At 43.1% G+C, this 24,517-nt stretch overlaps 2 protein-coding genes across 3 annotated transcripts in view; both read left to right on the top strand.

Annotated features, from left to right (window-relative positions):
• Positions 1-24,517, top strand: part of mxra8b (matrix-remodelling associated 8b) — a 197,007-nt gene that overhangs the window by 68,679 nt on the left and 103,811 nt on the right. The gene's annotated exons all lie outside the window — the stretch shown is intronic.
• LOC127596059 (rho-related GTP-binding protein RhoA-D) lies at positions 11,411-23,352 on the top strand. 2 transcript variants are annotated; one of them, XM_052058216.1, is made up of 5 exons: positions 11,411-11,577; positions 16,727-16,882; positions 19,622-19,742; positions 22,659-22,789; positions 22,878-23,352. In XM_052058216.1, exons 2-5 carry the CDS (start codon positions 16,727-16,729, stop codon positions 23,049-23,051), a joined length of 582 nt encoding a protein of 193 aa, XP_051914176.1. In that variant the 5' UTR covers positions 11,411-11,577; the 3' UTR covers positions 23,052-23,352. The 2 variants fall into 2 exon arrangements, with proteins under 2 accessions (XP_051914176.1, XP_051914177.1); XM_052058217.1 differs by lacking the exon at positions 11,411-11,577 and adding an exon at positions 11,583-11,605.

Raw genomic sequence — 24,517 nt, 5'->3', positions numbered from 1 at the left:
TCATTCATTCATCTTCCGAACCACTTGATCCTCACTAGGGTCGCGGGGGTGGTGGAGCCCGTCCCAGCTGTCTCGGGCAGTAGGCGGGGGACACCCTGGACCGGTTGCCAGCCAATCACAGGGCACACAGAGACAAACAACCATCCACGTTCACACTCACACCTAGGGACAAGTTAGAGTGTTCAATCAGCCTGCATGCATATTTTTGGCATGAGGGAGGAAACCGGAGCACCCGGAGAAAACCCACGCAGGACCGGGGAGAACATGCAAACTCCACACAGGGGAGCTAGAATCGAACCCGGTACCACTGCACTGTGAAGCCGACGTGCTAACCACTGGACTACCGGGCCGCCCTCAAAGGCAACATTTCACCTTTAAAACCAACAAATTACCCAGGTCATTTGCAGGGATACATAAAATAACTAAATATGTATATCACATGCAATAATAAATAATACCGTGGGGGCGGTTGGGGAGGCAAAAAACAAATATATTAAATCAAGGAATCTGCAGGTGTTATATAATGTATGCCAGTAGAATAGAATAAGTAGAGCCAAAAGAGGCAGTTGGTCGTGACTGGCAGTGTGTGTGTGTGTGTGTGTGGGGGGGGGTGCTTGGTCCCCTACAATGTCACAATGGCAAGTGCAGGGCAGACAAACAAACATATTTAGAAACTTTCTATAAAGGGCATTGGTGAAATTCCTCAAACACACACAAAAAAGTACACGCATGCACGTTTCAACAGGGAGGGAGTGTGTGTGTGTGTGTGTGTGTGTGTGTGTGTGTGTGTGTGTGTGCGTGTGTGTGTGTGTGCGTGTGTGTGTGTGCGTGTGTGTATGTGTGCGTGTGTGTGTGTGGGTGTGCGCTGACTGAGGTAATAAGGAAAAGTTATACACATGGATGACAGTGGAATGGATCCACATTGAAGGTGTGAGTGTGAGCGCGTGTTTACGTAAGGAGCTCTGGTGCCACTCTTATATCATGGCACCCAGTAAACTAATCTGTGACTGTTTCCGAGAGTTCACATGAGTGATCTTGTCGTTCCATCCTGCTTAGCGACACTCTTCTGTTTTCTCTCTTCACCTCTCGGACCTTGCACTTGGCCATCTGTGATCCCGCCTTGCTATCTTGCTCTGAAGTCCAAGCCTTCATCGTGGCTTCTTGTCCAAGTCGTATTGGTGGAGAGGCCGCCCGTGGGATTTTTCTTGTGCTTTGTTAACTGGCAGAAGCCTTCCAGTGGACATGTGGACCTTAGGATAGCAGACACATTCTTGGAAGAGCCCGTTGCTACTTGGATGCCCTCAAACATCATTTCGACTCCTTTGGGATGAGTGGCATTTGCACACATCCACCCTCAGCCGCTCATTTGTGAGGACACTCCAGTTGGTGGCCTCCCAGTGCCACACAGAAGGATTTCCTTGCACCAAAAGCAGACCTTGGTGGATATCTGTGTCCACAAAGATAGAGCATTCCCTCAGAGAGGAGCTTTGCACACCACATGACCGCATTAGTTGCGCATCAAAGTGCGCAACATCAACCAGGCCGAGTGTGTATATTAGCAGAGTAGGTCAGAGGCATGTGATGACTTTTGTTTGTCAAATATTTCCTTTTATATATTAATATATTAATACATAATATATAATATTGCCGGTGTCAAGTGAAAAGTAGCTCAAAAATAGGGACTAAATGCAGCAAAATATGGCGCACCTTCATGATAATCAGAGTTGTTAAAGACCCTGCACCGTGAATTCAGACATTTGCATCTTCCTACATCATACATGACCGGCAACTAGGTTGTATTCAATTGTGGCGATCTGGCATTAAATTATGTTTTGCTATTTCAATATTCCTCATCTTTTTTTTACTGCAACAAAATGGCTTCAATGGCACTGTGAGATGCACGTTAGAGTCCGACACGAGTTGAAATTCCATCACAGGTGCAACATCCAACCTACATCCCCAAAATGCCGCATTTTTTCAAATAGTCTACCGGCATGGCAGCTCTAGAGTGCCTCGTTGTCAGCACTGAATGCGTGCTCGTCATGTAGAAACGGTGGAGGCGGGAGACCGAACAGCCGGCGAGAAGTCGGAATTGTCAGCTAACCTGTGGAATGTGGCTTCAATCTGGCATGGATGCTTTTGCGCACCTTGCTGGCACCCGTGACTGTGCACACGTCATGCAGAGAAAAGCGGAAATGAAAGGACAAAAGAGAAGAAGAAGACAAAACAGAAGTCTCTCTTGTCAGCCATCGTGTGAAACGCCGCTTCTGGCTGACGTGGCCACTTTAGAGTGTCTTGTTGTTGGCCGTGGGTTTGCACGCATAACTGCGAGAAGGTGGAAGAGCGAAGGTGTTGGTGGAGGGTCGGGGTCAGAAGTAATAGCTGACGGGTGGACAGGGACTTCTCACTGGCGGTTGCCACAGAATAGATAAGCCCCCTGACAACCTTGTGGAATATATTCTCGTCACTGGAGGCTTCAATATGATCTCTTTTTGTCAGAGTTGTTCAGAACAACTTTGCTCTGCGGTGTGTCAAATTCACAAGCCGTATTTATTTTCACATTACTGGGACTTTAATTGATGTTGACTGTTGTTGCTAGTGTCGTAGAACGATGAGGTCTGATGTTGTTTTCCTCATTAAGTCTCTGAATATTTGATCAAGACCCAAAGAAAGACAATGTGTTTAAAAAGTAAAACAAATAAATAAGGTGCAAATCAGTCACGTCCTTACAAATGATTTTAAATTGAATGACTGCAATTATTTACACAGCCAGCCCCACTGTTGTCTAAACACCATACACCTTTATTTTTTATGATAAACATGAAAAATATCAATATTTTATACTTTAGCTAAACTAGATAACATTTGGTATCATTTAGAGCAGGCCTTTAAATGCCATGCAGCAGCATACCTCACCACACACGTGCACACAACACACTAAACGTACACACAGACTTCAGTTTTGCACCGGCAGGCAGTCTCGCCACCATTAGCATATGAAAGACAGCAACTGGAAGGTGAAGTTAGCTGTCAGTGTTTCTGTTGTTGCTGTGTTCTCGATCCGGAGTGTGAAGTGTGAAGTGACACTCCAACTTGCATTTCCTCCGGTCCCCCCCACCCCCCCACACCCCACACACCCCCGTCAATCACATTTTGTCTGCGTGTGGTAATCATCATCCTCGGGAAAGTTAAGGGCCATGTACGCATGATGTATGGATACTGCAGGGAGTTGATAGAAACTATGCCAAATATATAATTTTTTCTGTGAAAATGAACACAATGTTGTTCCCGTGTTGGTTTCTGTGTTGTTTCGGGCATCTTTTATGCTATTTTCATGGGTGTCTTTTTTGTTTTGTGTGGGACTTCTGACACGCTAGCTTAATTGGTTAGCCGTTCAGCTTCTTTGGCATTTGTGTGGGACTTGTTATTTCACTTCTTTACATCATTGACCTTCCTCCCCTGCATATTTTGAAGTCTGTGATGTTCTGCTTAATTTTGGTTAATTTCTTTGGAGAAAATACAATTACTTTGCAGTTGCTGGGCACCTCAACTTCTTGTTGCTTCCTCCTGCCTCCAGCACACCGCCAACTACAACACAAACATTCATTCATCCATCCACCCATTTTCTCTACCACTTCTCACTAGGCTGCTGGGTGACTTGTAGCTTATCCCAGATGGCTTTAGGCGAGAGGCAGCGTACACCGAGATTGGTCACCAGCAATTGCACATCGAAACGAACAAGTCATTCGCGTTCACGAGAACACCTACGGACAACGTAGAGTTCTCAATCAACCTAATGTGAATGTTTAGGGAATGTGGGAGGAAGCCAGGATACCTGGGAAAAATCCATGCAACAATGGGAAGACTCCGTACAGAAAGGCCGGTGCCTGGACTTGAACCCCCAATTTCATAATGTGAGATGAGCATGCAAACCACTGATACTGTGCCGCCATACGTTCATATATTGAATTAATTAACTACCGATTTTTTTTTTTTTGACACAGCAAGTTCTGGAGTTAAAGAAAAAAGTTGCTACCCTCTGCACCCAAGTCTTTCAGTCAGATTACAGTGGGGTGAAAGCTACAGTCTGAACTCTCTCCTCTTGTCTCTTTCTCCCGTTCCTTTTTTCACTCCAAGATGTAAATGTTCAAAGGGACTAATTCCTCCAAAGCTGCAATGAGCATGAAAGGCCAGCCTCCTCTCGCATTGCTAATTGATGGCCTCGCATCTCTGCGGGAAAGACTTGCTCCAGACTCTCATTAGTGGCAGCGACAACACAGTTGCAGTGGATGCATTAAATTTACATTACAGATATTCTAGACACACCTTCACTAGCCTTCTCAGTCAATTTCAAACTTCATAGACACTGGCAGTATTTTACCAAGGGCTGAACTATTCACATTAATTAACTTTGCATTTACAGTACATACCTAAACATACAGTATCTATCTATCTATCTATCTATCTATCTATCTATCTATCTATCTATCTATCTATCTATCTATCTATCTATCTATCTATCTATCTATCTATCTATCTATCTATCTATCTATCTATCTATCTATCTATCTATCTATCTATCTATCTATCTATCTATCTATCTATCTATCTATCTATCTATCTATCTATCTATCTATCTATCTATCTATCTATCTATCTATCTATCTATCTAGCTAGCTACATTTGTGAAACGTTTGTGAGACAAAAATGTTGGCTTCTTTGAGTCTGGATGGAAATTGTGTTTCACTTCCATTGAGCCAAAATGCAACAATACACAAAAACTAATGGAGGTGGAAGATCAGGAAATGCTCAAGTGAGCATTTATTGGCTGAGTCACCTGCTGTCCTAATTGGGGAAAAAAGTAATGGTGCTCGAACTTATCAGATGTCTGTGTGTGAAGGGAGTCAGTTATCCTATACGTGCAGGGTGATACGTACACCAGCTGGAAAGCTGGGAGCGAGTTCAAAGAGAGAGACCGCAGTAAGACTTGTTGCTACGGCTTTTTAAAACATTCAGGAGTGGTGCATGGTGAAAATGCTGGTACGTTTTTGTCATGCATTCCCACTTGGCATCAGGCCAGAATTTTTTTTCTCTCACTTGACCAATACATGGGGAGCTGAGAAAATCATTCGGAAATATATTTTGGAATATCAAATTAAATGTTGGAGTGGCTGGCTTATGTGGGGGTACACCGATTTCTGACGACGAGATTGCAACCCATGATCCCAAAGTACCACCATCCCTGCTTGGTGGGAGAAAAAAAACATCTCTGACTCTGACATCCAAGGAATTTTATTAGGGGCCAATAAAGCAAACGGCTGACTTTATGCAGTGGACATAAAAAGTCTACATGGCCCTGTTTAAATGGTAGTGATGAGACCAAGATAAATCATTGCAAAACCTTTCCCACCATTAATGTGACCTATAACCTGTAAAACGTTATTGAAAAAAGTGAGAATTGTTATAGGGTTTGGACATAAAGATAAACAAGTGAGCTAATGTAGTTGCACAAGTTTGCATACCCTCTTATAACTTGAATGTGCTCAAATTTAACCAATCACATTCAAACTCATGTTAAATGGGAGCCTGCCACACGATTTAAAGTGACTCTGATGAACCCAAAATAAATTTCAGAAGTTCTATACTAGGTTTTCCCTGATATTTTTGTACTCGCATTTTACAGCACCAGCAATAGTCCAGCGTAAGCTTCCACAGCAGCTGGGCTGTCATTTTTCAAAGGTTTTAGTCGGGAGGTCACAAAAGAATTTCTAAAGTATTCAATATCACATGGGATATAGTGAAGACAGTCGTCATCAAGTGGAGAAAATATGCTGCAACAAAGGCATTAGCCAGAATTGGATAGCGCACCAAAATTGATGACAAGACGAGGGGAAGACTGGCCAGGAGGCTCTCTTGAGGCTGACAGCGACTTTAAAAGAGCTGCAGGAATGTCCGGCATTTACTGGCTGTTTCAATAACCTCCCATGTTCTTCATATGTTTGGTAGGTAGCACGATGGAAGTGTGTTATCCTACCAAGAAAAACAACTACATTTGATTTCTTCCAAGCACATGTAGAAAAGCTAATATGAGCCAATAAAATCAACGTTTAGTATCAACTTTTTACTCATTACGGGAAAAGGTATGTTTGGCGCAAACACAATATTGCTCATCACAAAAAGAACACCATACCTGAAGTGGAGCATGCTGATGGCAGCATTACACTTTGGAGCAATTTTTCTCGAGCCTGCAACTGGGGTCTTCGTCAAGATGGAGGAAAATGTAAGCAGTCCCAAATACCAGTCTGTGTTAGCACAAAACCTTCAGACTACTGCTGAAGTAAAAAAAAAAAAGTCAAGAAAGGTCTTCTAGATCAGCTGATTTTTATCAAATGTCAGCTGTTTTATAAATGCCAGCTGATTTAGAGGCACATTAAATTACGTCAGGTGTGTGCTGAGTGGGGTGCGTCGACTTTTTATATGTGAACATTGCTACTTTTGACGTGATGCTATCCACTGTATACTTGGCTGTCGCGTTCGCTCTCCGACAACAGGCTGTCAGCAGCAAGGCAGGATTTTGTAAGGGAAAACAACACCATCAAAAATCTGGTATTTAGTTGCTCCGGAGTACTGATTCATGCATAGCAAGATCTGTTGCTCCTTCTGTATTTTTAATACTCTCCCACTCTCAGTTTCCCCACTGCATTCCTCCCTCTCCGTCTCTCCAGCTCGTTCTCCTTCTCTACATCTCATGAAGAGCTTTAGCTCTTATCGGGATGACATCGAACAAAAAAAAACGCTCTGTTTGAAACTTGAGGCGACACATTTCTGGAGAGGCATTTGTAACATCTACATTCTGCAATCTTTCATCTTAGAGCAGTGGTCACCAACATGGTGCCCGCGGGCACCAGGTAGCCCGTGAAGACCACTTGAGTAGCCCGCCAGTGCCTGGACATTGTGATTTGCTAGTAGAAATTATGATTTAAAAATGCAAACATTGGCAGTACTGTGAGAAATTTCGAAACACGATCAAAGTCTGACAATTTAAATCATCAAGTATTAAAAATAACACATCCTCATATTATTGAAGGTATTTTGGACAAATATGTTATTTCAGACGTGTATCAATTTGGTAGCCCTTCACACAATCGGTACACATGAAGTTGCTCTCAACCTCAAAAATGTTGGTGACACCTGTCTTAGAGCGACAAGGGGGAGAGAGATAATAGGACGATACTGTCGCGTACTGCCTTCAGAGGTTGAAAGTAGAGCTGTCAATTTAGCGCGTTTTTATTGGCATTAATTTAAATGAATATTAACGGGATTAAATTTTTTCTCGCGAGATTAACGCGGCACACGTCACAAGCGGATGTTACGTTGCTCTATAAATACACCAGAACAAAACAACAAGCGCGCTGCAGAAGTCCACGCCCATGTCTGTTTTGCCAGCCATGGCAGCGCGAGACACCGAAAACGGATACTTAAAGAGTTTATGAATGGAAAGTTTACTTTTAAAAAGTTGCCAGATTGCTCCACTGACAAGATCAAAGTTACCTGTTCTTCTCTCTCTGTGTATCATACAGGTATACGATGTATGCCACTGACGTTACTTGTTTGGAACTATTTTGTGTGGAAGATTACAGCGTTCCGTGTCCATATAAATAGAGCGGGTGGAGCTTCTCTGTGTTCGTCTGACAGTGACGGTGCGCAGAGGCGGTGACATGACAACGAAAGTTCAGCGGTACAGTGGTAGCGACCTAGCGAAAATAAAACGTCTCCAGTGTTGTCATCGAACCAAGTGTAGTCATCCGAAATGAGGTAGACACAAAAACCGTAGAGAGACTTCCGCGCAAGAAGTACCAACATAATCAACATAGCCTGACTTTGTTAGGGGGAGTGAAACCCCCCTCTTTCAGAATGGTTTGCCCCAGCAGCACGGGGGAAGTGCTTGCGCTTGTTTGTACGGCCGGCAGTTTTGAATACAGCGGCACATAACGAACACTGGTGTCCGGGGTCTCGTTATTCTCCAACAAACATACAGAAACAGACTGCTGTGTTCAAAGCAAACGTGAGAAAAACGAAGTATGCAACTATTGTTTAAATCCACTTTAGGCTGAGTACTAGTTTACCTTAGATGTGCACTTTATAATGTATTATTGCTCTGTTTTGATTTCATTAAAAAAGCTGTTAAAGCAGCTGTTGTGTGACAAAATATTTTTTTTCACTGTTGTTGATGGACAGTAATATTGTGTGAAAGATTATGTGTGAACAACTGCTCCAAGTGAAAAATGTTCATGTAAAATTGAAATTGTTATTTCAGTAAATATTTGCATTTGGCACATAGAAAACTGATTCATGATTCCAAGTTGATGAGAGCATTAAAATGGGGAAAAATAGGACAAAAAATGTAAAAGGAAATTCAGAAACGATAAAAAATATGTGAGTAATCACGATTCATTTTTTTGTTCATTTGTACTACATTTGAGTTAATTATGACATTGCATTTTTAATTAGAGTACGGTAAATATTTTAATCGTTTGACAGCTCTAGTTTAAAGGCTTTTAGTCTACTTGCATGGAAACTTATTTGTATAATCTCTGCCTAATATGCTGTCTCACTTGGGCTCAATGTACTGTAAATGAAAGTAGCTTCGAGAAGGGACGAGAACGCAAGCAGGGATGCTCGCCTTTCGCTTCATGTATCACAAGGGCACCAAATTCTTCCCATTTTGGCAGGGTGGACTGATTTTTTTTAAGCAAGACACCGCCGAGGCTATTCGTTTGTACAAGTCATTGGGGACAAGGTCTGACGAAGAAAAATGTCTCCAACCAGCATCACAGAGTGTTAAATTGTCCAATCAGTCCAGGCCATTCTTCCTATTTGGATTTGTGTGTCAATTAGAGGCATCAGTGTGCAGGGGGAGGCCACTGAAATCCAGGCAGTCCATTTGCCAGTGGGGCCACACTGACTTTGTTCATTCATCCATCTCATCTCTCCTTCCCCACCTACCACGCTTGTTTTTCTCCAAATCTCCTCATTTTCCCCAGTGGCGACACCCACACATGAAGAATGATCATCTATGCAGGCCAGTGGCAACAGTATTCTGGAAGTATTTTATAGGAGGCAGCAGGGGACTTCTCACACGATCTTTTCTAGTTCCCAGGAGTGTGTTTAACTCAGCTGACTTACAGAAGAAGGAGACACCAGGGGGAGTCAAGATGAAAGCCACTTAGGAGAGGAGAAATCCAACAACCTACGTTTTGTGCGACTGATAGCACTGTTTCGGGGAAAAATCAGCACCAAGTACGAGCACGAGTAGGAGGCTGGAAATGATGATGGCCATAAATGTCAAATTATAAAGAAATATGAGTCTTTTTATTTGGTTTAGATCCAGGTTAAAAACCTCCTAAGTATCCTCCGGAGAAGCAAAGAAGCATGAACAATACTGACCAGTACTTCATAGGATGTCAACTATTTTTAAATGAGTCCTCATAAAACACATTCTGAAGTGAAATAAATCATGATGTTTCGTGGTAGTGGAAAACGTCACCTTGTATACGAGGACCCTCTTCTGGTGAGACCTGCAATTACAACTGGTAGAACTTTTATGTTCAATGCCATTAAGGCCGTTTCATTGTTGGTAGGTAGGTAGGTAGGTAGGTAGGTAGGTAGGTAGGTAGGTAGGTAGGTAGGTAGGTAGGTAGGTAGGTAGGTAGGTAGGTAGGTAGGTAGGTAGGTAGGTAGGTAGGTAGGTAGGTAGGTAGGTAGGTAGGTAGGTAGGTAGGTACGTAAGGAAGCAATTACCACATCAGCATTTCTTTTTTTTCATGCAGTCCTCTGAATCTGATCACTTCTTTTTATCCGCTGCAATATTGTTTTCAGTCTACTAAGAATACACTAATTATTCTAAACTTCAAGTGTGTATTGGTGACTCCAAGCTGGATATCAGAGTATGACATAGATTATGTTGTTTAATGTTGTACTGTTACGGCCCAATATTTCGTGGCCATGAACTTGGCTAATTATTGTGGTGTGGGTGTTAGTATGGGTTGGGAGATGGCCAACTGGTTTATTAAATTTAATAAATGTCAACTGGTTAGCAACACAAGTAAATTTATTAAATTTACTTTTCTGAGAATGTTTAGGCCAGCAGAGAAGGCCTTGCTGGCCCTGACGGAACGCCACTGATTGGTTAGATAGTTCTATAGAATTCTACAGTTGCAATGATGTACAAGGGTCGTGTCATACACATATGTGAAAAATAATTCTCTGCACTGGGAGTCTGTTGACCATATGAAGATGGATGGGTGTGTGTCGTTTGATTACAATTTATTATAGAACTACTGTACTAGTTAATATGCATGAGGTGTTTTCCTGCCTCCCTGAGAATTGTGGAACATAGAAAGGCCTGCGGTCACCTTGTTGTAGACACAAACCACTACCGCCTTTGTGCTGCTCACCCAGACTTCTTTTCGAGCCCATCTTCCCCTCATGGCTCATCCCCTCTCAAGCCCCTCCCCTCCTCCCCCCGCCCAAATGCACAAATAACTATTAACAGATATTGCAAGACTATATCTATGCCTTACGAGCGACCAGAAATTAGCGCGCCTCCGTAGCACAAATGCGAAGATGGTGTGTGGGCATAATCCATTGTGTCTTTTGTGACAACTGAGAAGAAAATAAGATCCATCCATTTTCAAATTCACTTATCCTCAACTGGTTGCCAGCCAATCGCAGGGCATGCATAATAAACAACTACAGCACTCACACCTAAGGAGAATTTAGAATGTTCCAATAACCCGCCATGCATTTTTTGGAATATGGGAGGAAACCACAGTACCGGGAGAAAACCTAAGCAGGTACGGCGAGTAACCATGCAAACTCCACACAGGAAAGTCGGAGCCAGCTTCGAACCCTGCACCTCTGCACCGTGAGGCCGGCGTGCTAACCAGTTGCCCGCCGGGGGGCGTGCATTCGAATACAGTAGTGCAACGCAAGGGACATCACGAGAGGATGGCATGTCAAAAATTTGACCTGCTTTTAGTGGTATAAAAACACTGATAGCTAATTTGAGTACGGATGAAAAGTTAAGATCAACCATTTCAAAGCCAAACATTTAAATATTAACCAAATTAAAGCCAAATAATTGACATCATATCGAACCACAGAGGGGCGTGAGAATTGGAACAGTTAAATCACACGGGCCAATAGCGTGGAGGCGTTGTGGCTCGTCACCAGGTTGCATTCAGGGAATTCGATTTGTCCAAATATTTGAGGACCTTATACACTGTATAACACTCGAACATGTCATCTATTTGTGCCATGTTGTTTCCAGAATTCCACTTCAATCTATAAACGTGAAGTAAAATACACTAAAAAGGAACTTAGAGGCCAACCACCCAATGTGTTTTCTACCGAAAGAACATACCGGGTTATGATTGATAGGTTTTACGAGGGATGTGAACGCAGCAGTCTGCGAGGGAATGCGTCTGATTCCTTCCCAGCTGCTTCACTTCACTTCTGCCAGTTTGGGAAGGAGGGACAGCGGTTCTTAATATTTGAAAGTCTTCTTCGGCCGAGGTAGGCGAACAACCCCAAAATTTAACAGGTCAATAGCGTCACTGGCTTCCTGAGGCAACAATGTGACTTTGACCTGAAACCACCACTGCTCATTTAACTAGCTAGCCACTTAGCTATCTATGTAGCAACAGCTCACTGACTTGTTGAAACATGATGTTTGTTATTTGTGCCGAACTTTTCCCAATTTCCATCCCAAATGTATTTCGAGGTTTCTGGGTGGCGTCTCACCACGAGGATAACATTTGACGTTGAAACTGATTTCTTTAGAACCTTGAACCGGGCAAGCTATCACTGGAACTAGCACGGTGTGCCTGGGAGTTGATGACGTCATCTAATTGTGAAGTTCAAATTTGCACTTTTAAAAGGCGTCAGTTTGTTGACCTCGGTATTTAACGGGAGTGTGTTTTATCTTTGTATTGCGATGAATTGTCTGGTTGCTATCAAATGTAGTTTACACTAGTGTTCGAGTGTGGAGCAGTTTCAAAGGTTGCTGAAATGTTTCTCCGGAGGAATCTGAGCCACCACACCCTTGTTGTGCTGCTCGGCTCCATGAGAGCAGCCCCTCCGTTTGTATCCATGCTACAGCATACTTCCGAATAAAAGAGAAAAAATGCACTGCACTACGTGCTGTACTGATAGTCCAACCTGCAAAGTGCCATTAAAACGGTACCTGCGCGCGCGCGCACACACATTTACACACACGCAAACTGTAGTTTTAGAAAATCCCAAACGAAATATGTTTATATCACAATTTAACTGAATCAATTAAAGCGTGAAAAAATAGTGTTATTGACAAATATGACGAAAAGTTTTCCCGAAGTGAAATCCTGACAGGCGTCAAACCCGGAAGTGTGACGTCACTTTAAGGCAACAATAGCGGTGCTCCCTATGGAATGGGTACAAAGCCAGTTAGAAATCGATTCGGAAAGCAACATTTCAAAGTTATCCGAGGGGATCCAGGTGTTTGAGGAGTTGGAGGGTGGGGGGGGGGGGTGACAAAATGGATATTGGACCTTACATGTACGAGCCAAATGCTCAGGATGTGGAAAATGTTGTGCCTGAACGGCCAGACATGGAATGCAGAAGAGACCCATTGGGAATGAAAGAACGGTATGCCATATAGGATGTGGTTATTAGCCTAGCATTATTGTTTGAAATTCAATGCTTTGCCGTGCTGTAAATTGCTCACGATGGGATGACCTACTTGGTCCAGGTATTCCCGCTAGCACTGAGAGCACAAGTCATAGTGGGTCAGTGTCTTACATTGTCACTGCTAAGGTAGTTCTGTTGCGTTGTCGGCCATTCCGCACATTATATCGGCAGCATTGTTAGTTACAGAGGATTCCATTCATGCATTCATATAATTTGAATGTTTTCGTACAGGATTACAACCATGTACATGTATAATACTTTGAATCAAAGGTTTCCATAAACAGTTAGAATTATTCATTGATTTGCGCACCTACCTTTTTTGCAAATCCAGTTGAGAAAATAAAGGTCTTCTAAGTGCTTGTAACAAAGAATGCTCGTCGACGCCGGCGTAAAATTTATCCACTTCGGGAGAGCGAAACGGTAACGTTCCAATTTTTTGGTCCATTGACGTTCCCAATTCTCTACTTTTGCCACTTAAACAACTGTTTGCCTGAATGCGAATAGTGCGTCGCTCTACAGCACCAAGGGATTTTGCCGAAGAACTTGATACTGATGGCAAAGAGCAGTTAACGGAACAATCAACAACGCATTACAGTGGCTGACTGACGACTCGACATTCTGTAAATGACGTCACTTGCCGGACATTGCCGAGCAAAAGCATTTTTGTTAAGTGTGTTGCTATGGGTCTTTCTATGAACTCGGGAGTGCGTTGTGTTAAAAAAAAACTCACGACAGTATGCTGGAAATAGTTTTATCCCTAAGTATTACTTGAAAGATGGTTGGCCAAGTTTACTTCTGACCTGACCTTTAAATATGTAATAATGTCATGTCAATGTAAGGGGGTTATTAAATCCAAGAGTGGGCAAAATTGCAAATGGTGGTGATGCAACAGTGTTAGCTTAGCTGCATGGAACAGTTGATTCATCAAAAGCAAAGTTATTGACGTTAATAAAAACGAAAGCAAGAACTGAAAATTAAGTATTAAGATATCCTTTATTTGTCCCACACTGGGGAAATTTACAGCCTCCAGCAGCAAGAATGTGGGTAGAAAGAAGAAGAAAAAACAAACACCGTTCAATTGAAACAAAATTCATGTTATATGTTATGCTAACATATATGTTACAAAATGATGTAATAAAAAACAAAATGCTTTTAAAGCGAGAGAAAATGAAGACCACAAATTGCGTTTACTAATTTTAGCAAAATGGTCCCTCATTTTTGTCTTTCTCAATATTATGCATGAGATTTTTCCATTTATTTTAAATGTATTGATTTTGATATTGCTATACAAGAAGGTCAAAAAGTTGTTTGCAAATTGTTGTTTACATCATACAATACGTTGTAGCCTGTTTTTTTTAATCTTCACACTCAATATTGTGTGTGTGTGTGTGTGTATAAAATTAATCAAAACTAAAACGAAACATTAAATAAAAACAAACCTGTTGTAAAAGCAAAATGAAACAGAATTAAAGAAAACCCAAAAATAACAATGAAAAATACAAAACTATTATCTGCCTAATCAAGGGGGAGATTTTTTTGTTTATATCTTCATGTTCATGTAGTACAAAGAAGGTATAACAAACAGTGTAAAGAAATGTCTTGAAGCAAATTGTGGCTCTTGGCTGAAGTTGACATCCACTGATGGCAACATGTCAGTTCCTGGCTCGCTGCTCGTTCTTCTGGCAGCGCATTTCCCATCCGCACGGTCTACTTGTGTCTATGACATCCACCCTTAGAACAGTATCGTCAAACTGCACATAGATGCCAGTCCACCTCAAGTGCACCACCATGCAGTATTTTCCTCCTCTTCAGGAAAGTAGAATGTGCTTGTGTGTTTTCAATGGGCGAACCATGGACTTGTTGAGCAAGTCCAGCATGTGCCAATGGGGGATTGTCTTTCGTGCTTATCAGAGGAGGTTTCTTGGCTCAGTGCCGCAATAGCTGATGTTAGACTAATCTCAAGAACTTTGCAGTCACTGCCAGTGTCCTGCTGAAAACGGAACATGGCTTGAAGAGCTCAGAAGAAAACGCTCGGATGAGACTCACCGACTCACTGCTTCTCTGACTCTACTTGACGAGCAATTGGAAATGTGTGTCAGTCGTGGAGATGAGTAGAATTCTCTTTGAGTGTTTCCTGTTTGAATGTCTGCACTTGTAGCTGCAGGACATTGTGGAACGCGAGACCGGCTGTCACAAGTAAGGAGCTCACATTAGCAAGGTTGCGAGGAAAGCTGAGACCACACGTAAAGTGGTAAGGTTCCCGAGGTGGTGCAAACTTGAGCCAACAGAAGGGCTGTTCACACAGCAAGATTTGGTCTGGTGCTGCGCAGGGGCTGCCCCAGTAGAGCGTTCACACGTGCAAATTAGCTCCGGAGTAGCCCCGGAAAGGAGCTTATACCGGACCAAATTTGACCCACCTCAGTGAGGTGGGTCAAATATTTGCTCTGGGGCAAATGCTCGTTTGCGAGGCAGCACCGGTGTAAATGTGCACGTGTGAACGCAACTGGGTTAAATTAGCTCCAGAGCAAATGCTTGTGAAGAGTACGTATGGCGAGAATGTGTTGCTTTCGTGCTCTGTCGGACTTCTGTAATGTGTTGATTCATAACGACACAAGACTTGGCTAGTAACATATTTCCTTTTGTAGGAGACTGGACTGTCTCTGAGTTGTTTGTTCCTTTGTTGTTTGTTCACAACCCCCCATCCCCATAGAATTTATTTTGTGATTTCCTCTCTTGATTTTCTGTTTAGCGCAATAGTGTTTGCTTTTCTGAGTGTCATTGAAGTCATCGTTCATTTACGTTTTCTTGGGCGGTCACTCTTGAGCAGAAGGCACGGAAACCGAGAAGGAGAAGGACGTGCCGGTCCAGTCGTCGCTCGAGTTGTGTATATACAGTACATTTTAAAAAGAGCCAACACGACAGCTCATTTGTTTTCTGTCGTTTTGCTCCGCTGCAGAAACTGCCGTGTGAACGCAAGTGGGGCAGCCCCGAGACTGTACCGGGGCTGCCCCGCTCAGCGGCTTTGTACGTGTGAACATTCCACACAATTTGCTGCGGTGCAAAATATCCCGCAACAAACTATCTCGGTGCAGCACCGGAGCAAATGTGTGCCGTGTGAACGGCCCTATAAATGACCCGATCAGCAAAGCGTGGACGTGAGGTCAGAGGAAAAAAGGCAAGAAAAAAAAAACATCAGTTTGAAATAACTGCTGTCAGCTGCTGGAGTACGCATGACTCCAGGGGTTTCTGGTCATTTCAAGTGCAGTCAAATGCTGAATGAAACAAACTGTCACCTCTCCCGTGTGTTGTTTTGAATGTTGGATGGACTAGGTCACAGCAAAAAAATTGATTTGATTGCCGCCGGGCCGCGGTCAGGGGTGTCCTGTCCACTCATTTCTTTTGTGCAGAAAGAAAGTGGCTTCGGCTCGCCAGGCTAGGCACTCGTCGGCATTTGATTCTCGTATTAAAATCTAAAGTTTGGTGTTTAAGGTCATTTTAAGCCCCAATTATTGCGACATGTCCACTTGAAGAGAAGAGCCCCAACATGAGACACGATTTAGACGGGAAGTCATTAAAACTGAAGATGGAGAAGGCAAGCAGAGCAGTGATGTGAACCTATCATTCAAGTGCCTGTTCGTCAGGCTATTCCAACGGGGGAACTGTTGGGAACTTGCAACCGCTTTTCTGTGGTCAACGTGTAGTGTCCGTACGAGCTGCAAAATGAGGCCCGCTTTTAGTTGTATTATGGGCCAAAAAAATTATAGTTTGCTTAATTGTTAAGAAAAGAAAGCGCAAGACATTTCTTCAGGACTTGGAGCCTCCAAGTGGAGGTACTCATGCGCGTGTGATATTGACAGTGGCAGACGTGTCTGTGTTCTTTTCCCAGATCCAACCCAGGAAGCGGGTGGTGGGCGGCTGTTCCGCTCTAACTGACTTCTTTGGGCATACCGGTATTTTATTTTGGAGCTCCACTAAGCAAATTGTCTTGCACTTGCAGATGGCAGCCATCAGGAAGAAGTTGGTGATTGTGGGAGATGGCGCGTGCGGCAAGACCTGTCTGCTCATCGTCTTCAGTAAGGACCAGTTCCCGGAGGTCTATGTGCCCACAGTCTTTGAGAACTACATCGCCGACATTGAAGTGGATTGCAAACAGGTACATCGCGTGCGCAGGTCGGGAACAAATGTGGAATCTGAACAAGCGCTTGGTACTTTTTATTTGCAACCGTGCAGCTGAACTGCAGCCAACAACAGGAATTGGATCAGTGGCACCTTCCTGTGCAGGCGTGGAAATCCCCGCCCCCCACCCTTTGTACAAAATGACTCATGTCCTCTTTCCTGTTCTTGCTTCCTGCTCCTCAAAATCAGGCACCTCGGATGTGAACGAAGCTGCTCACATCGAAAAACCAGTATGACCTTGGAAAGCCGTAGCGGCCTCCTGCCTGATGTCACTTGCGTCAAATGACTAATTTTATCATTGGCAAAGCGATGGGCAGACCTGAAATGAGTGCGCAGCGTCCAAAGTGCTGAAAAGCAGGACACAGCCTGGGAAAGGCTACATGATAAGTGGACAACAGTTGCAGCTGCTTGCCTACATGTGTTAAGCTTCAATTTAAATTGAGACCAACCAGGGCAGGCAGGTCTGTGATTTTGTGTCTGTGGGAATTGTAGCACCCCCCCCCCCCCACGTTTTTTTTTCAATTACATTGAAAATGGTGTCACAAGATAAGTGAGAACTTGTAATCAACTTAAGACGACTCCCAATCGTCCGGGAATCTGTGAAGTTGTTTTGAGTAACGGTGTTACTTTTATATTTGACTTGGATTGAATCCCACTCGAAACATGAAGCAAAAAGTAGGCATTTGTGGCGATGGCAGCAATTCACCCACGCAGATGGTTGATATGCAGCCATCTCGTTACTGCTGCGTTTTGCGTCCTAGACACATAATTTTCCCATGCGACGCACAGTTCCAAACAATGTGCGTTTTTGGGACGCAAGGAAATTTCTCAGTCAAAACAAACAAACAAAAAAAACGACGGCAAGCCTGAGGATTTCACGGTAACAATCGTTACCGGTAGCGTGTCATTTCTGTGGCGTCATTTTTAACGGAACCGAAAAATAGTTTAACCATAAAAGTCACCGCACACGAGTTGACTGTGATCAATGCGATTTCACTGTGCCTGTATGTGTGTTTGTGGTGTGGCGTGTGAGTGTGAGTGTTTTCAGTGTTGGAGGAGGGGCGGCGACGCAACAGATGACGTTATGTGCGCATGCGGGTTGCTATTTTAGACCGCAAACTGAGGAATTGCGCGGATGAAAGTTTGAGATGGCGGCTCACAAAGGTCTACTAATTATGACATTTAAGAAATGGGAATGCCAATCTGATTTTTCGTATGAATCGTCCAAAGGGCGTATCACTAAACTCACCTGTGACGTATGCACAGAACACGAGAGCAAGATACGATGAGAGGCACGATTGTGAGGCAAGTTGGTCATTCGATTTGTAGGCTAATCGCTGTGAAAAATATTATGAAACAGTATTGGTTATTCTATAATTTCCTGGTTGTAGCATGGTAACTTTATGAATAAAACATTCGTCACAAGGTGTAGTAATGCTAATGTTAACTGTTGGTAGCATTCATGATGACGTGTGTTAAATTCTTTCGTCGAATTGATCGTAGATTACACATCCATCGTCTTGGGAAGAGGATGTCAAGCCACATCAATACGTACCTGTATTAATGATTGCCAGTCAATTAATCTTTGCAGTGTGAGATTGGAAAAAATACTCAGATGATGCCACATTGAGTACACCAGTTTTAGATCCATTTCTTTTTTGGAATAAACCTGGAGGACACAGCTACTGATGTAATGTTCATTGTTAATGCATAGTTTTCAAACATTTACCCTTGAAACATTATACTTTTGAGTTTCAGAATTCTTGATTATGAATATCAGTCAAAATAGAAAATTGGATTCCCATGATGAACGTTTACGGAACCCAATATTAGTTCCCGTGGTTTCCCATTGGGTAATCCGACGGAACCGCAAAACGGTTCCCATCAATTTCCGAAATCCTTAGGCCTGCTACTGAATTATTTAACTTTTTGCAGCATTTGTTTATAATTGTATGTTGTTGTTTGTGTTATTATCATATGCAATTGAATGAGTAGACCGTTTCAGAATTCGAAATTTGGGACTCTCTCAATGCATAATGGGACTCATACTCTGATCAGCGACTCGCTGCCGGTAAGCCTTAAAATTATCACTGGATATGTTATGCACAGCAATGACAGGAGAAGACGTCTCCATGAAATGAGATCAAGGAGCGTCCTCTCTGCCCAAAATCTTTCTCCCGCCTCCCGCTTCATCCCTCTGACGTTCTGAATTGAGGCACCACACGCGGGACCGTCATTTACGTGTGAACCTGTGGAGTTTTTTTCTGTGTGTCACCTGACATTGCTCATGCCAGACGCGTTACGCTCACATGAGAAGTGGCTTTTGTTTTTTTAACGTGAACAAGTTCATAAGATCGGAGTCATACATTGTGCTGTGCAGCGGAGCCTTTGGAACACCCAAAGCATTTTGTGTCCTTTGACAAGTACCTAATCTACCGAAAGTACACTATTGATTGACCAGAAGTTTTCCCTCCCCTTTTCCATTCATCAACAGTAGATACATGGGTTGTCTTTTGGCCAAAATAATCTGTTGACCCCAAATTTTAAAGCAACAAAAACAATGCCGACAAAGAGTTTTTGATGGCAAAATAATGATTTATTTACTCCAAGCGGTGAGTGAGCAAGGGTTGCTCACGGCCTGCTTGAGTGTTTTTGGAGTCTTCCCCCGAACCCGCATTTGAAATGTGCTGACCTGTTTTGTGCCCCCTTTCGGCAGGTGGAACTAGCGCTGTGGGACACGGCGGGCCAGGAGGACTACGACAGATTGAGGCCTCTCTCCTACCCTGACACAGACGTTATCCTCATGTGCTTCTCGATTGACAGCCCCGACAGTCTTGGTAAGTCGAGTCAAGAGTGCGCTTGATGACGAGATAGGCCGCTCTGTCAGCATGCTGCTGGCATTTGGCAATGTTTGCGTCAAATGTGCTCGGACTTTATTCATCCCGTGAGAGATACGCCATCGTCTCAGCAGCAATACTCCCAAACACGCCCACAACTCCTCTTAAGAATTGCTGTCCAACCAAAGACAGAGAGGAGCATTAAGGTGAAATTCAGAGAAATGTCATTCTAATCGAAAAGCTGGAAACAAGATAAAACTGTTGCCTTTTGGCACATGCTCAGCAATGTTCCAGCTAAGCTGCGCAACTGCGCACCGGTCGCACACTCTCAGCGCACAAGAGAACCAATCCAGTGTAGTGAACACACTGCAAATGAATGAGGTAGCCCACATTTTTTTCTGTGTCATTTTGCTGTGTAATTCAGTGAGTGACAGGTATCCAGCCATTCGTACGATACGATGCAATGACGCTATGCAGCCAATCACGGCACTGATAGTACTTGTGCATGTGTTCACCTCATACACGCTACATAACAATAACAGTGCGGCGGGGATAAGTGGTGCTAATGCTAACCCTTAATCATGGCGAAATGAGCTGGCAGTGACTGTGATACCATGACTCCCCAAACCAAAATAAAAATAAACTGCGGTTCTTTTAAGTTGGAATGGCTGTCGCAGTATGTGCAAACAAAAAAACAAGCGGTGAAACTGAGTGAGATCTTTATTTCTTCGAGTGAGAAAGGTCTGTTCTGCAAAACATGCATTAATTGCGGTTACAATTTGTGTATTTTAATAAGCAGTGAGAATTTCTATGATCCCAGGTGTGATACTGGTGCGTGGCCACAGCGAGCACTTCTGATGTTGCTCACAATGATCCTCGTGTGACTTGAGACGTGAGATTGTCTGTTTGCCCAGAGATATGAAAAATTAGAGGGAACATTGATGCTCAGTAGTAAACACCCCAACCCCATTTCCCTCCTGTATTTATTTATTTATTTATTAGTTGCATGTTATGAATGACAAGCATGTCTGTGCTTTCTTTCCCACGCCAGTGTTGGTATTCCTTCTCTCGGCACTTGAGCAGAAGGCCAGTGACCTCTCTGTTTACATTTACATAGACCACAGGCAGCGGGAAACGTTAACGTTACCCTTTTAAGGGAATATGCTGCCATTGTGTGCTCTATCTTCTGCAGCACTCCCCAATTTTGATGCCTTCCTATCTTCACCAAATGTTGGAAATAGAAGCAAGGAATTGGGTCCTTTTTGGGCACATGTTTTCGTCTAATATTAAACATCACCCGTAGCAATAAAATATATCTTATGTAGGACTTCTGGTAATACCGCTTAAATGCATGTAGATTCCTTTTTCTGGCATGTTGCCCGTCTTATTTAATTGTTTTGTTCAGTCTCTTTGTACTTCCTGGGACCAAGGTTCAAGGGACTGTGACCAGTAGGATACTTGGTGGTTCGGGAGTGTTGGTTTCTTATTTATTTTTTTCTAACTGCCAGCAAAATTTTGAGAAAACCTAAAAAAAAAGACCTCAAGTATAAGTTTACTGTCAATCAAAATATTGCACATTGTGTAATTTAAAGCAATCACATAGCGTTGCCTTCGGAATGTCCGCTAGCTTAATAACACAGTGAGAAAACTCAACAGACAGCCTAACAAACGTATTCAGCAGTCACAGTATTCTAACCCTTTAAGCAACAGACAGATGGAAGATATATCAAGGTACATCCCATCGTCGGCCACATAGCACAATTGTGCTGAATGTAGTAATAAAAAGCAAGACTGAATATTTGAGTGGTGAATTTTAGCGTTTTTGTTTTTTTTTTAAATACAGAGACCGATGTTATCAGTGCCCCACTCAAGTGTCCCTTTCAGGGTAGAAAAGGAAAACCGGTTCTGGTTAATCATGAATGATATGTTTTATACAATACATACTGATTTATATAGCGCTTTCACAACAGTTGCAGTAACAAAACAGTTAACATAAAGTAAAATAAATAAACAAACGCATAACATAAAACACAGACAGTCATGCAGTCATAACCACTTTTCCATCACACGCTTTGTTGTTTGAAGCAGTTTGAGATGAAAGAGGAGAGAATCAAAGTTTCCTTTAACCAGTGGATCAGAGATGTCAAGCTCAAAATGTGCGCACGTCGGCTACAAGCTAAGTTTCAAAGTCAACAAGAAGCTGTAGCATTCGTTGACGAAAAAAGAGATTGGTTCACTTCTCCTGTCCCATGGAAATCCATTTCAATTCCAAGTGGCGACTCTTGGTTACAAATACGCATCGGCGCTCTGCGCCAACACTCCTCTCTCCTCATCCTCAACTTCAGCAGCCATCCATCCAGCCGCACCAACGCCGACAGTCCAACAGTGCCGACATCTCCACACAAAAAAAAAAAAAAATAAACGGGGTTGTGACAAATGCTGCCCATTACAGGTGCAAAAAACACAAGTGCCCCAGGTCTGTCCAGCACCGACAGTCAATGGCACCGACATCCCTCCCCAATCAAAATCTGTGCTGGCTCAGGCGTGCTGCCGAGAAGGCGCAACCACCAAGCACAGATACTTCTCCTTTGACGAATGTCGTGGCCAAAAAAAACGCTGAAAACAGTCCATGTCAGGTCCACACGATGAAACAACAAACAACATGTGACAAAATAAAAAACAACAAAAAAAGCAAAGCTCTTGAAGAGCACTTGCTGACGGCTGCCTACTCGGGCGCCGTCTTTGGGAAAAAAATAAAAAATTATCCTTGGCTCAAGCTTCCTGAAGTCACTCAGTTATCTATTTCTGCACCCTGCCGGTCAAGGTATGCGTAGAAGGAGCACCGTGTGGGGCACTTGTGATTTCTTGAAAGTTCATTTGAGATGTCAAGGCAGCACTATATTTTCCTTCTCATAGAAAACATTCCAGAGAAATGGACACCTGAAGTCAAACACTTTTGTCCCAACGTCCCCATCATCCTGGTAGGCAACAAAAAGGACCTCAGGAACGACGAGAACACGCGCAGAGAGCTGGCCAAGATGAAACAGGTAAGGCCAACTCTGTCGCAAACACTCCGACATAAACGCCGCCGGCCGCACAATTTTTACTTTCTACGTGTGACGGTAACACCTGCAGGAGCCGGTCAAGTCTGACGAAGGCAGAGACATGGCCAACCGCATCGGCGCTTTCGGCTACCTGGAGTGCTCAGCCAAGACCAAGGACGGCGTGCGGGAGGTGTTTGAGATGGCCACCCGGGCCGCCCTGCAGGTGCGTAAGCGCAAGAAGAGGAACGGCTGCCAGCTCCTGTGAGGAGGTTGAGGGTGAGGCAGCTGGCTTGCCAAACGCCAGTTAACCAAGGGCTCAAGGGATGTGGAGAACCCTTCACTCAGTGGCGTCTGTGGACCTTGCAGATACGCCACTGGCCAATATCAAAGACTGACACGCCTGTAACAGCAAAAACCCATCAACCGTTGTAGGACTTTTCTTCCGCTTCTCACCACTTTTCTTTGTCTTCAATCTTTTGATGCCAAGGACCCACAACTCCTCCTTACAAATGTTTGTATTTATGTGCAATTACTTAACAAATATATCACATTTGCATCTGCTATAAGTTTCTTTCTGTCTAATTTATGTTGAATTGAGTCCAGCTTCTCCTTTCCGTTTGCGTCACAACCCAGGTGTCATAATTCACTGTTCCCCAAATCTTTTCCAGTGTGTCTTTAGTGAGCTTTTCTCTATTGTGAGCTATAGCATGTGCAGGTATTGATAATAGCTCACGGATTGGACACGATCCATATTTAGAATATGGCCTGACAAAATCTATATTGATCTAACATATCACTGTACCATTTTACAAATGCACAACACATGAAAGGGTTGTTCAAGTAATTTTTGTGGTGGGTCACTTTGTGGGTCCGGCTCATTGAGCCGTTATGATGAAACCAAGTACAATGTTTCGTCTCATCGTATGTTGCGTATACACAAAGTGATCGCTTACTGGTTTTGAAATTAGAAGTAAATAATAGTTGTTGAATTGTTCAACTTACTGTAAAAAATGGTAACAAACACATCTTGCAACAGCTTAACATTATAACACATGACAGTTTTTATCCAAGAGCCATGGAAGTGGACATGATTTGATTTCATGGACCAGATGTGGCCCCCGGTCCTTGAGTTTGACACCAGTGACATATACAGCGCACAACTCTTAATCTCACTCAGGTAACAGTCCACTCACAAATTCCGTGTTTTTTTTTTTTTTATCTCAATTTATTTTATGACAAGCCTCCGCATGAGTTAAAGCAAATTTATTTGATGTGAGAAACATTTATCAGATTCCGCTTATCCGCAGGACCATCGAGAAAAGTCCCGACCGACTCTCTGTTCAATGGGTCGAGGCTCCCCTATCACCCTTGCCTGCACCAATGCAGTAGCGCATGGAGACCTTCTTTAAACCGGTCTGGAGATGAATTTGCCTAGGTTTACTAACTGCCTTTAGGTTTATGGAGCCAATTTAATCGTTTGTCCGTCCTCAATGAGTAACCACATGAATTAAGAATTGATAACACGACAACTCCATTTTTACACAGGGTTTCCACCGATCCTTAAAAGTTCATAAGAACATAATTGTACACATTTTATGGATTTTTAATTGTCCTCAATTTTCAGGGAATGCTTCTAAAATCAATAAAAATCCTTAAAAATTAACCTGTGGTGTTCATTTCATTTGTGTATGTCATTTTCCCCACCCTTCCAATGAATCGTTTTGTTGGAAA

This window comes from Hippocampus zosterae, chromosome 2 (genome assembly GCF_025434085.1).
Source record: "Hippocampus zosterae strain Florida chromosome 2, ASM2543408v3, whole genome shotgun sequence".
Classification (NCBI taxonomy): domain Eukaryota; kingdom Metazoa; phylum Chordata; class Actinopteri; order Syngnathiformes; family Syngnathidae; genus Hippocampus; species Hippocampus zosterae.
Note: the sequence above shows the minus strand (reverse complement) of the source record. Positions and strands in the feature narration are given on the sequence as shown.

Coding starts and splice junctions, on each gene's coding strand:
- LOC127596059 (XM_052058216.1), top strand. CDS start 16,727: ATGGCAGCCATCAGGAAGAAGTTGGTGATTGTGGGAGATGGCGCGTGC. Junction 16,883..19,621: donor TTGAAGTGGATTGCAAACAG/GTACATCGCGTG, acceptor CCCTTTCGGCAG/GTGGAACTAGCGCTGTGGGA. Junction 19,743..22,658: donor TGACAGCCCCGACAGTCTTG/GTAAGTCGAGTC, acceptor TCCTTCTCATAG/AAAACATTCCAGAGAAATGG.